At 40.5% G+C, this 14,023-nt stretch overlaps 1 protein-coding gene across 19 annotated transcripts in view; it reads right to left on the bottom strand.

Annotated features, from left to right (window-relative positions):
- The window catches only part of afdna (afadin, adherens junction formation factor a), a 98,595-nt gene that overhangs the window by 42,180 nt on the left and 42,392 nt on the right, over window positions 1–14,023 (bottom strand). For 10 of the 19 annotated variants that reach the window (XM_057353645.1, XM_057353631.1, XM_057353639.1 and 7 more), the window contains exons 3-11: window positions 12,760–12,872; window positions 10,377–10,537; window positions 8,655–8,815; window positions 6,843–7,000; window positions 4,854–4,947; window positions 4,176–4,313; window positions 2,246–2,287; window positions 361–455; window positions 26–279 (exon numbers count right to left, since the gene is read on the bottom strand). In XM_057353645.1, coding sequence (XP_057209628.1) covers window positions 26–279; window positions 361–455; window positions 2,246–2,287; window positions 4,176–4,313; window positions 4,854–4,947; window positions 6,843–7,000; window positions 8,655–8,815; window positions 10,377–10,537; window positions 12,760–12,872 — 1,216 coding nt within the window. The remainder of the gene's footprint in view (window positions 1–25; window positions 280–360; window positions 456–2,245; window positions 2,288–4,175; window positions 4,314–4,853; window positions 4,948–6,842; window positions 7,001–8,654; window positions 8,816–10,376; window positions 10,538–12,759; window positions 12,873–14,023) is intronic. The other 9 variants (XM_057353642.1, XM_057353641.1, XM_057353629.1 and 6 more) reach the window with 3 other exon arrangements.

Consider the following 14,023-nt stretch of genomic DNA (forward strand, 5'->3'; position numbering starts at 1 on the left):
TCTCCCGTTGGTTAATGTGACTTACCCTGATTTGTTTCTGCCCATCATCATGGGCCCCAGGTCCCTTTTGGACATGCTCTGGTCGTAGCTGGGGTCCACAAATTTGAAAACGTGTGTGGCCCCGAACTGAACAGTCACACCGCTGCGCAAAATCGTAGTGTCTGAGATTCGCTGTCCGTCTACGAATGTCTCTGCGTCCAAGCTGACCGGGGTCACGGTTACCAGCCCGTCCGCATGCATAAGGTCACAGTGGTGAGGCAGGATGCCAGGCCCAAACAGCTGTAGAGGCAAAAAGGTAAGTGTTTTTTCGTTTGTTACGTGATGTTTCTGTGCGCTCAAGAAAAGATTCCGTTTCCTCACCTGGATGTTTCCATCTTCACTCTGGTCCGATCCGACCTCGGTGACGCTGTGCTGTAGTCGGTAGAGTTTGGGTTTGTCCCTGGAGTCTGAGCCGTCTGCAGGGCAGCCACAAAATAGTGAGATACAACACACACTTGCATTTTTCGCTGGCACTCGTTTGCCAACTCTTTGTGTTTACTTTTTCATCATTTCAAAAGAAAGACTTCCTCGAATACGGCGCAATAAAAATATCACACTTTCACATGGCTGATTCATAAAGCTTTCTGACAAAACAAAAACACCTCAGAAAGTATTTTCAGTCAATTCTGGGTTATAGTTGATGGAAAGGGTTAGATGAGGATTTTAGAGCTTAGATTAGTAGGCGGATAATTAGGAGTTCAGCAAATGCAAAGCGCACACTGAAAAGGTGAAATAAGAGCTTAAAGTTGGAATCCTGAAGATTTTGGGTTAATAATAAACAAAAATTAGTTATTGAGGAAGTACATAAAAAGTAAGTGTTGAAAACGTCTCATACCATGATTTGCAACAACAAGCTTAAAATAATCATTTATACTATAAATTAGGCTGTCGAATATGATTTTGTGAGAAATTTAAGTCTGATGTCATCTCATGTTAACAAAATCGCAGCCAGCTAAGCCACTTCCGCTCTCATTGATGCAACATTTTTCATCAACCGATGTAAGAAAACGTTCAAATTTCAGCGAACCGACAACACCATGGCTGAACATTGCTATTTGTGATCATGCCTCGGGTAAGTACTTATTGTGAATGCAGCTTGAAACGGATAGCCTGAAGCGCTTCTCCTTTTTGGTTGCACATGTATGAAGTAGTGTTTGGATAATTTGACTTTTTAATTTGACTAATTTGACCGTAATCCTATGTGCATTTTGAATGCGACAGTGAAAAACGCACTTCCTATCGACGCTACGTGCAGCAGATGTAACAGAACTGGCTGAGATTTTAGCAGACATACGTCATCGCTCCTTGTGCATGTAACCCATTTTATGTTTAAAACAGACAGGGCAACAAAGATAAAACATACCAATATGTCTTCATAATATTATCTTGTTGAAAGGTAGACGGGCAATTCCAGCATTATGGACTTGACATAAAAATGCTCCGTTTGTGCTCCGTTTGACATAAAAAAATCCGTTTATATTTTACTAAACCCTTGTTGATAGACTCCAAATATCTCACAAGTTTTCTATTTTATGAAATGGAAATAAACATGCGTCACAAACATTTATGGATGTGACAAAAAAGGACACGGTTGCACGAACCTGAAGCAATTATACCCAACAAATGGAGAAGGGATGGCTTTTAATAGAACTATTCATGTGCCCATTTATGAGGAATATGTACTGTTAAGGATGTGACAACCCTGAAAAAAGGCACTTATCTAATAATGCACTAAAAATAAAATAAAAGCTTTAAAACTTGAGGAGAGACCTTACATGGGTATATGCTGTTAGCATAGTAAAAACCGTTGGTAAAAACTTTTTTTCATAATAAGGTATTGCCCAGACCTGTCTTTAAAATATCATGTATAAAGAACGTAAATAATATCAATTTTGTTTTTACATAAAGGTAAGGCTATGAAAAATGGTATATATTATCTTAAAAATATATATGTAAGATAAAACATGTTTAACAATTACATACGAGTCTCAGGAACTTTTCTTCATCACTAGGAACAATGTGCTATAAAACTGTACACCCGAACAGAAAATCCCACAATGGAATGGACCACACACACACATAACTTTACACACCTAATAGATCAAATGTCATTTTGCAAAAGTGTTTTGTGGTTCTCTTTCACGGTTTCAGAGAGAGAGGCAGAGCTGGGGGAGGAGGGTGGTAAGTGCAGGTAGGTTTGTGTTACCTTCATGATGGCGGTAGTAGTAGGCATAATGACTTCCTCGCCCTAGGACAGGAACGCATGCACAGGAACCAGGACACGCACCCACACACGGCAACAACACACGAGTGTGAGAGTGAGAGAGTGAGAGAGAGAGAGAGAGAGAGAAGAGAGAGAGAGAGACGAGAGAGAGAGAGAGAGAGAGAGAGAGAGAGAGAGAGAGAGAGAGAGAGAGAGAGAGAGAGAGAGAGAGAGAGAGAGAGAGAGAGAGAGAGAGAGAGAGAGAGAGAGAGAGAGAGAGAGAGAGAGAGAGAGAGAGTAGAGAGAGAGAGAGAGAGAGAGAGAGAGTGAGAGAGAGAGTAGAGAGAGTGAGAGAGAGAGAGAGAGAGAGAGAGAGAGAGAGAGAGAGAGAGAGAGAGAGGAGAGAGAGAGAGAGAGAGAGAGAGAGAGAGAGAGAGAGAGAGAGAGAGAGAGAGAGAGAGAGAGAGAGAGAGAGAGAGAGAGAGGAGAGAGAGAGAGAGAGAGAGAGAGAGAGAGAGAGGAGCGAGAGAGAGAGAGAGCGAGAGGAGAGAGAGAGAGAGAGAGAGAGAGAGGAGAGAGATGAGGAGAGAGAGGAGGAGGAGAGAGGAGGAGGAGAGAGCGAGAGAGAGAGAGAGAGAGAGAGAGAGAGAGAGAGAGAGAGACGAGAGAGAGAGAGAGAGGAGAGAGAGAGACGAGGAGAGAGTGAGATGAGAGGAGAGAGAGAGAGAGTGAGAGAGAGAGAGGAGAGAGAGGAGGAGAGAGATGAGAGAGAGGAGAGTGAGAGAGAGAGAGAGAGAGAGAGAGAGAGGAGAGTGAGAGAGAGAGGAGTGAGGAGGAGAGAGAGAGAGAGTGAGTGAGAGAGGAGTGAGGAGAGAGAGGAGGAGGAGAGAGAGGAGAGGAGTGAGGAGTGAGAGAGGAGAGAGAGAGAGAGCGAGGAGCAGAGTGAGAGAGGAGAGAGGAGAGACGAGAGTGAGGAGGATGAGAGAGGTGAGAGAGAGAGAGAGAGAGAGAGAGAGAGAGAGAGAGAGAGAGAGAGAGACAGAGAGAGAGAGAGAGAGAGAGAGAGAGAGAGAGAGAGAGAGAGAGAGAGAGAGAGAGCCAAAGTGTCAACCACAGCAAGAGAGAGAGAAAAAGCACCATAAGCAAGTAGTTGGTCGGTCAGCTCTCACACACACCAGAAACTTATTTTCCAAAGCCCAAAATAAAAGTCCACAACCCTCAAAACCACAACCATCGTATCTACACCGGACACGAGTGGTTCGCCACAAACTGATGAAACTAGAGCACTAGGGTTTCAATAAAATAAAATGATGAATGTAAAAAAAGTATTTTTAGGTGAACCACAGTATTTAATATTGTCACGAAGTTCTTCTTCCATTTCACAATTACTATCAATCTGAGATAACATATCGCCTCAATGTTTCGCAAACTGTCGTGCCGTGACCTGTCGTCGCTCGTCTCCGGTGTAGACACGTCTTATTTCAAACCAGAGGGACTGTTTCTGCTCAAGTTTTGCAGTTATAAAGCAGTGGTAATAAACAAACAGTGCCAGGGTTAGTTGTTGGACTGCAGCTCATGGTCGGGCAAGCAAGGAGAGGTACAGTATGCAAGCGGCAGTATTAGTGCAGGTCATTCGACAGAGGTTAAATCTAAATGATGTGAAACTACATATAACAACGACTTATTTCAAGACTTCTATATCAAACACCCTGCTAGCTAACTCTACAGATCCTGAACTTTGCTTTGGCATCATTCGATGGCCAATTTGAGCATCTCTCAAGCGCGAATGTGAATCATGGCCTGTTCTTTACAGTGGTCAGATCTAAATGTGGACTTAGATCAGCATGACTGATCTAAGATCAGCTATCCTACCATTCAATGGCACAGAGTGCTCTGTTTTTGCTCTAATGGTGTGATGTCTAGCGTGTGTCACCTGGACTGAGTTCAACCAGGTAGGGAAGTTTCTCTGGAGGAATGGATCCGTGTGGTGGTCCCGTCCTGTTGTCGGGTTTACGCCCTTTTCTGGGAACGTAGTCTGGAGGTCGCTTTTTCAGCTGGAACACCAGGGCTTCTGAAAACAAATATATGTGATGTAATGACACAGTAAAGCCAAGAGGGGGCGATATATGCTGGTGACTTGAGGTTCTGGCATATGTACACTTCCAGTCAAACATTTAGGGTTGCTTGCTCATTCTTTATAGATTTCTTTTAGCATAATAGTAAACTCAAAGCAGAAGAACGCAAATGTAACTTTATAAATGATATATCGCAAAACTATATATATATATAATAGTAGTAAAAGATGACAATGATAGTCAAAAGTGCCCCAGAACTTTTTGTTTTCCTACATTTAAAAAAAATGTGTTCAACAGAACAAAGACGTTTATAAAGCAATTTGTCCTACTATTGTAGACAATGGTGGCCAAGAACTGTTTGGTTACAAGCATATATTTCTGTGTTCATCAAAACAACAAATTATACAGATCTGGAGCAACGTGAAGGTGAGTAAATGATGACAGAAGTTTCATTTTTGGGTGAACTGTTCTTTTAAGATCATGAGAAACATTTCTTTCAACCTTTCACACAAAAGAAATGCGTGTGACGGTCAGACCTTTATCGCTCGTCCAGTCTCTGAGGATCTGCAGAGGGCAATCGTTGTCGTCCAGGACGGCCTCCTTCACTGGTTTATCATTCGCATGAATCACCTGTGCAAAAGTAAACATGCAAACCTTGAGATCAGCATCCGTTCCCCTTTACACACACACACACACACACACACACGGTTCAACAGCGATAAAGAGACATTTTAATAGACACTGGTTAAATGGTCAACATCGGTTGTGCATGTAATTAAAAGCAGTCAGATTGATACGAGAGGTTTCGATGATGACACGTGCCAACACTATTCTAGTCTCAACGTGATTGGTCGAGACAGCAGCAGAGTGAGCGGATGACCAGCGGTGCGGACGGACCAAGGTTGACGTTGTTCAATGAGCAACCTTTGTCATGTGCTGACAGCCGAGATTAGACCGGCCACTTCCTGCTCTCCTCCTCCGCGATTCCCCATAAATGTCTTTTTTCCGTACCGTGGTAAACGTGCAGGCGGGGCACCGCGGAACTGCACCATTCAATTAATCTCAAAGCAAAGAGGTGAAGCAGATGTCAGCTGCCGGCTTTAATCGGAAAGACAAATTGCGCGACGGCCTGATGAAATATGTCGGATGGGATCGGAGGAGGGACAACGGCGGACACGACGGGGGCATTCAATCAGCTTAATAACTCTGGAGACATGCAGTAACACAGAGCATCCAGAACACGGCACACAGACAGCTTCTTTCAAACGAAGTTCCCTAACTTTGTAATGCTTTTCAGTGAAAAATGCTAAACTTTGACAAATAGTAATTTTCCTTGTTATAATTGTGATTTCATAATATGTATGAATAATTGGAATCCAATCCATAATATGAATCTTGTGAAAATATATATTTCAGATGGTCTAATAACACAGCAAATAGTTAAGTTCTGCAGCAATCTACTGGTAAAAGTGATCATTTTTTTACTTAAAAAACTGCATTTTCCAAAAGATGGGCAAAATTCTTACACTTAACCATGTAAAATTATCCATGTTATCCTTATGAATGAATGTTAGAAATGTGGGTGTTTTATAAAGTGAATTTTACATAAAAAGCTGTTTTTGTATAAAAACCTATTTTAAAAAATATTTATTTATTCATTCATATAAATTAAAAAATATATCATAAATCCTCCAAAAACTACATAAATGTGGATTAAAAACATTAATAAACAGAGTAAAATTACATTTGTCTAAAAAAACAATTATTTTGTTACAAAATTACATTTTGCACCCCAAACGAAAACCCATGAGGGTTAAACATAAATACACGGCTTGCACTGCCTCGGAGTGCCTCCATGTAGCGCGTCCTCGACTTCACATACTACGCAATCACGTAGGAAAGGTCACATGTGACGTCACGTAAGCGGAAGTTCCGACCCAGTGTTTGCGAGTGTGGAGAAAGAAGATCGTTCAAAAGTTCTTGGATGTTGAATGACACGTTTTATGTCTTTGTGCAAGATTATTGATTAAAATGGTCAGTTCGTGTGCATATCAGGGATGTTTAAATCTTTTGAAATCTACGTCACGCAAAACCTTTCCAACGTTACTGCTTAATAAGGAAGATGTGGACGTGCATCGCGGAGGCAGTGCAAGTCATGTATTTATGTTAAAAAGGTATATCATTTTTTAGTTTTCTTGGAAAACGACCAATCGATTCGTTAGACAACACCCTTATTCATCGGGTAGAGCCTTTTAAAGCTGCGATGAAACTGAAATTTTGACCTTAGCCAACAGCCCCCCGTTGAAGTCCATTATATGGATAAGAACCCTGGGACGCTTTCCTTAAAGGGCTAAATTTGTTTTCGACAGAAGAAATAAACACACGGCCGACTTGTATGACATGTGGGTGAGTGAATTATCATGACATTTTAAAGTGAACTATTGCTTTAAAGGATTAACACAAATGTCCAAAGAGAAAGGAGGTATCAAAGGAACAGAGATGTTCTGCTGGAGTTTGATTCATACCTGTGCGATGCAGTAATCTCTGGGGTTCTCCTTCTCCAGACCGTATTTCTCCAGAGCTTCGGCCACGGCAAAGTCGGCCATATCAGTAGTTGAGAGCAAGATGGTTTTGTAGGGAATGTTGGGTCTCAGACTATCGGCATAGATCCTCAGCGTCCCCCCTAAAAGAGAAAGCGAGAAAACATGTCAAAATCTTTACAATCTGAAAATACATAAGAAATTGCAGTTTTCCTAAATGTACATGTGGCGCCGAGGTGTCCAAAATAGTCCCAAGCTTTGGCTATGGTCTCATTCACTCTAGGTGTGAGATTTTGTTGTTCAACAGTAAAAAAAAATGTGATCGTTTAGAACAACATCCTCAACAGGCTGGATGATTTATAGCTAATGTTTGTAGTGCAAACAGCGCAGGAGAGTTACGTGCTTGGGTTTGTTTCCCAAAAACATATCTCCAACATCTAATTTGCCATCATGAAATGGCACAACTCCTCATATTAATGACTCTTCTCTTTATATTAGCATCAGCCACTAAAAAAACAATCTTGGTTGAGCGCAAACAAATAAATGTTAACACCACATTCTCATTTCTGCAACTCACAAAGCAGAAACGTGTTTCTCAAATAACCGTATTACTGCTCTGACACGACCTAAGCTGAGAACTAATGAGAGTTTTTATGCGTCACATTGAGTTATGAAACAGCAGACATGCGTCAAAATTCTGATTATATAAACCTGGTAAACATAAAACATCATCACATATGTGTCTGTCCTATTTTAAGCACCTCCAAAACAAAGTTTTATGGCGAGGTCTGGAACTAGTTCTCAGACAAGCTGGTGGTTCTTTGGCAAAGGATCTGATGATTTGACCATTGCAGTGGACATGTCTGAGGTCTGAAGACGGTATAAAAATCTCTGGTTTAGCTCTTTAATGCCCTCAGGTAAAACCTCTTATTATGAAATTACAGGTCACGGTGTTCTAACACAGACACTGGTAACATCACAGGCTCTCCAGAATGCAAAACAAACAGGACCGAACTCTCTCACATAGACGCATGAAAAAAGAAACACTAGTGGTTAACTGATTAGGACTGTCACGATTAGAGATGCCACAATACGCAATATAATATTGAACCGTTCGGTACAACCTCCACGGTTCAATACGTGTAAGTGAATTGCGGTTTTCCGGTTTGCGTTAAAAATTTTCCCTGCGCTTAATTACACTGTGAACTGGCCCCGTCTGTGTGTGTCTGTATGCTGAGATGGATAAACTCATCCCCACGAGTAATATCTAATAGCGAGTGGTGGTCGGGCCGTTTAAAAGTCATGCCACTCAGCAGCCTTTCAGACAGCTATTTACGTCATAGCAAGAGCGCCTCCAAGCAGCTATTTAGCATTGCATTTCTTCCAATGTATTGCAATGGCAGTGGCGCACCTTGTTAATATATTCTCTTTGGCCTTTCCCATTGAGCGCACGTTTACTTCCATTACAGCAATACGTGGCCAAGATTTTGAGAATTTTTGAAAGAAAGTTTGTAACCATTGTTGCTCTTAAGGCAAAACTTTAAACAAATGAAGAATTATTTACGATATTATTATGTGTACAATTAACACGGTATTGATTATTGCGTTATTTTGCTATCACGGTTATTCTCAACACCAGTATATTGTGACACCCCTACCTGATATACTGACGGAAAGCAAACTGAAAAACAATTATCATATAATAAAATGTAAGTATAAATTGGCGATACGCTACACATTTTAACTAAACTACACACTTCAAGATCTTATTTCAACATTGCGTGTGCAATCACACACCTGAATCAGGTCGACCGTCTCCGCTGCGAAACTCCTGCATCCTCTTCTCCAGCTTCTGCTGCCGTCTCCTCTTCATCACCACCTCAGGGTTAGAGATGGTACGCGTGAAGCTGGTCTCTGGCATGTCTTTATACACCTCAGCAGCCAACCGCGAGTTCTCTCTGTTAAGAGAAAATGACGAGGAAAAAATACATAGATAAGTAAGTAAATAAATAGAACATAAAATAATGTCTTTAATAGCCACAAAAAACACATCACTGTTAAAAAAATCTTTATACTTGATCATAAAGAGGCACAACTGGTCAAGGTTTTGGGAATGAAGTAAAATTTCTGTCTTCATTGAATGCAAAATAGGGCACAACATACAACAAATCAGACCAATCAGGTTCCACTGGGGGCGGAGACTGCCAGCATAAAAATACTAAACTAAATGACAAGATGCCCTAGTTGGTTAGGACAAAAAATGAAATGGAGTTACAGCAGAGATGGAAACTCGAGTCCGCGACTTGGACTCGAGTCGCACTTAAGTCGCAAAAACAGAGACTTGCGACTTGACTTGGACTCGTGGACAGCTGACTCGAGACTTGACTTGGACTCGAGACTCAGTCTCAAGCAAAGAGTGCAGCTCTGTTCTTCAGAGTGGCATGCCATGAGCCAATAGCGCTTTAGTGTGAGCCCTGTCAGAGTGTTTCATTGGTTGAATGTACTTAATGAATACGCCCTACTGAACGAGTCATTTAAATCAAAGGAGATTGAATGAACTAGTACATGTGTTCATGGTCTAATATTCGCTGTGTTGCAACAATCTATATCCAGCAGTTACTGAACTTTTCTGAAAAAAAAAGGTAATGACCTGGTTTAATTTCATTCCAAGGTCAAGTAAATTATTAAGGTTAAGTTAAATCTTTGTTTGGTACATTTAATTACACATCATGCAATTCATTACATTACTAAATATGGCCTAGATTACAGCAAAATGGTTCATATTAGTTCATCATTATTGCGCATAAAATATATTATGATTATGCACCTGTAAATGTGTTGCAAAGACCTAGTAAAAAGAAGTAAACACAGGCTATCAAACCAGCATCAGCACTGGTTCGAATACCCAAGACATTCTTTTAATTAGTTGTAAAAACTAATTTAGCTTCATACACTGTGAATTACAATAACTATCTGAGAGAGCTATTGCTAAAAATAGAACAGAGACTTGAGATGTGACTTGGACTCCACCTCAGAGACTTAAGACTTGACTTGGACTCCACTTTAAAGGCTTGAGACTTAACTTGGACCTCCGAGACTTGTGACCAGGTCTGAGTTACAGTGTAACACTTCATTTGAACTTTGAAGTGTGAATGTCAAGTCATTTTAAGTCCTCGCGAAAAGCTGCACAAAGGGACAAAATCACAGCCAATGAAACACTGGCAAAGCTGTGAATACAAAAATAGAGCCAGTGAAACCGACAAAAACATGTCCTGACGCACCACCGTGGTCACAGCTGGTGAGGACGAACACTCAAATGGAACAGATGTGTTTTAGAATACTTAATTTTTATTGCAATAGCCATTTTTGTTTAATTTTTACTTTTGTGCACTTTGTAATCAAAGATCATTTGAAAGATCTATTTGAAAATGACAAAGAAAGTCTCTGCGAGTCCCTCGGGAGAAAAACACCCTGGAGATAACGGCGTGACAGCTCTAATATCTCTCTTTAGATCCTCACCCGTCCTCCCGGTTCAGCTCGTGTTCATCTCCATCAGGAATCCTGGAAAAGGCCTCCTTTTCTCTCTTCTTCTCTTTCTTCTTCTCCTTTTTAGAGAGTGTTCTTTTGAAGTTCTGGATCACACCGTCTTTTTCTTTTTCAGGACCGTTCGTCAGTGTTCTCTGTTGGAAATAGAGGAAAGAATGAAAAATGTTTGAAAAACGCTATATATTAGAAGCTTATGATTAGACCCACACAGATCCAAGACAAATTTCCTCCACAAAACTCATCGCAATCATCAATAATCATTCAGTAGGTTTCAAACGAGTCTTTAAGAAAAGTTGTTTTAAACGAAAGGTAATATTTCTAAGTCAAACAAATGACTTTTGGTCATCTTTAATGACTCGATAACAGGGCGGCCCATCATCCTCCACAGCGCTGGCATGGCGTTTTAACTCCATCATCGCATGGTTGAGCTGAGAGCCACTGAAGAGTAAAGTTTGTTTAAAACTTGTACCTTCCACACACAAACACACACATTCCTGAAGTCAGCCACTTTCCGCTCTGATTTCGACAATTCTTTGGGGAGCCCCGATGTGCACAACTGTGAGAGCTGCAGAAGTGGAAAAATCGATCTGCTCCAGTTGAGGGAGGAAACGATGTGTTTGTATGTCCTGAGAGAGTTTGGACTGACGGGAAATGGACCGGCTTGAGCCATCTGAACAACAGGGAACTAAAAAAGCTTTGGATGGGCCTGAGTGCACATCGCATCATTTTGCATCATCTGGACTTTACAAATCTACATGAATTGAGTGGTGAGACTTAAGCGGCTTTCAATTTCGATAGCTAGTCAATAGCTCATCCCAATTGTGTAATAGGGGTTGAACGACCTCAGATTTTTTGATGTCGACCATTATGTGCTAAAAGTCGCGTCGACGTAGACTAGTCGATGATGTCATTAATAAATAAAATAAGAGCTAGGGAATGTTTTGCAACAAGATTTGATGGGTGTGGGCAGTAAAATAAAGAATAAATAAACTAAAATGAAACTATTTTAAAGCGTGAGGTCGGTGGTAGCGGGGCTGTGCAGTAAAAGAGCAGCAGGTGGATCTCTACAGCAGCTTTACGTTACTTCAGATCTGAAGCGTGTGTACAGACCAAACTTCCCTGACATTTACAACAAGTCAACTGAAAGGGTTTCAATAGATGAAACAACAGAAAAATTGTGCCCATTTGTTTTTGTGACGGCATATGACTTTAGAAAAACGTCAATATATTTACTAGCCTAATGTAACAGACGCTTTATTGTAGCGGACTTACAAACGCAGCACCTCAGTGACACAGCAGCCAATATGAGAAACAGTTTTATTCATCCTGTTTCTTTCATGTTTTATTAAATGGGGAACAAGTCCAAAAATATAATTTTAAAAGATCTGTGTGTACAAGCACAGCGCACTGAAACCTATGTAACATTAGGGTTTAATGTTACCTGCGAGCTAAATGTTGCAGACGAAAACAAGATACATTGTGAATGATGCGGTTATATAGTTGTGTTGTGGATAATGATATATGACCGTACCTGTCAGCATTTGAGACCCGCGATCACGGATCTTCTGTCTGGTTCGCGTTACGGGAGACTCCCGGCCAAAACGGCAGTGTTGGCAGGTATGGATATGACCCAAAAATAAAATCAAAACACTTCAACACAGCCTACATTTGCGCTTTTTGGGTCTGTTTACGTTCTTATTTGTTTAGTGTTGTATCATCTGCCATCTGTTATGTTTATTATGCGCTACGACTCAAAAACATCAGACTCGTCCGCGCAGTTGAGCAGTCCCGAATCACAACTCACGTAAAGAAAATACCTCCGCACATCACTTGCAGTAGCAATTACAAACTGAGATGGCGACAAAGAGGCCATTCTTACGGACTGCCCAAAAAAATCATTAATGTCGACTAGTCGACTTGTTCATGCAACGCATACTGTGTAAAGCAAAAATTAATACATTAGACCAAAAACCTATTTTATACGTGAACACAAAGTACAGCAAGTGTGCAACCGCATGAACTTTAAAACACGTGTGCCTGGTTTACTGTCGCAGTCACAATCCTTAGCACTCCGGGGGGAGTTAGCTTCAAATGTCTGAGTCCGTTTTAAAGTATTGGAATGACGCGGCTTTAATAGAAAATGGTTTAAGGGTCTGTCTGAACAGCTGGGGACTAGAAAAACTCTTCCAAAATAACCAAGACCAGACGACTGAACAGAAAGCAGCACAGAAAGCCCCACTGAACCGTCATAAAACTACAGCTTCATCTGAAGAGAGCGAAACATAGTTATTGTTCTACATGAATGAGTGTGGTAGGATGCATTTGTTTTTGTTTTCTCTATTCAATGTTTACTCACCTTGGGCATGATGTCGTTCTCGTTCTTGAGGACGAAGCGTCCCTCTCGGTCATCTTTGTTCCAGTTCAGCTGCACGACCAGCGGTTTTTCGTCCAGGTCCAGTTTCCTCTCTTCTGTCAGAGAGATAGAATTGACCAGTTACAATGTCACATCACGATAAACATAAGACACAACCTTGAAGTTGTAAAAATGGAGGCCTAAAGTAAACCTGTAAGTTGTTTATAAGTAATGGAAATCTTTTTTGGAGCCCAAGATGTATGCACTGTTTCGTTTGTTTCACTCTTTTTGAGTTGTCTGAGGACATGTTATCTTATCGAAGGAAAACATCAATTGATCCCCACAGGCGCCATAAGTGAGACTGTGGACATAAATCAAGTTATTAGTAATGAAGTTATTGAAAGATGCATAAAAACATACAATAGCAGTTTCTGCAATGGCTCTTTGGCAAAAATGAATTAACCAAAACTATAAAAATGGCTCTTAGGTTAAAGAAGGTTCCCGACCCCTGGTTAAGGGCTACAGTAGAAACAACATGACGAATTCGATGTAACGGGACCCGCGGTATGTAGATAAAAATAGCTCATTCTAAGGTAATAAAAATATAACGCTTCATTTTGCAAGGTCTTTATACACCTCTGAAGACATAGTTATGTTTATTATATTGCATTTCTGTCAGTAGACTAAATATTACACACAGCACCTTTAAAGGCACAAGAAAGCAGCCAAAGGTGACAGGGGTAATGAAAACTCAACTGGTGTACAAAATATTTAACTTCGGGAAGAGCAGATCATATTAATGTAAATTATAAATAAATCCATTGTTAGATAAACTGTTGCATATTTGCATCTGCCCATTTGAGCAAAAATGTTGACAAGTTTTACACAAATTCCTTCTGAGGTCTATATTGTAGTAACGGTCACAAAAATCCTACGGAGTCTAGCGTCTGTTGTCAAATAAAATTATAGTTTATAGTCTAAAGAGACCTACATCAAACATGTTTTTTTTTTTCGTTTACATAGCAGACAAGTAAAACTTTGATTCTTCCAAATGTATTTAAATCTTTGGTAACACTTTAGTATGGGGCAATTCTCATTATTATTGCATGCCTATTATTGGCATATTGGCTGTTTATTAGTATTTATGAAGCACATATTCTACTCTACATCCCTAATCCTACCCAATACATAAACCTAACAACTACTAACTATTAATAAACAACAAATTAATAGTTTATTGGGGAAAAAGTCATAGTTAATGGTTTGT

Source organism: Triplophysa rosa, linkage group LG15 (assembly GCF_024868665.1).
Source record: "Triplophysa rosa linkage group LG15, Trosa_1v2, whole genome shotgun sequence".
NCBI classification, from domain to species: Eukaryota; Metazoa; Chordata; class Actinopteri; order Cypriniformes; family Nemacheilidae; genus Triplophysa; species Triplophysa rosa.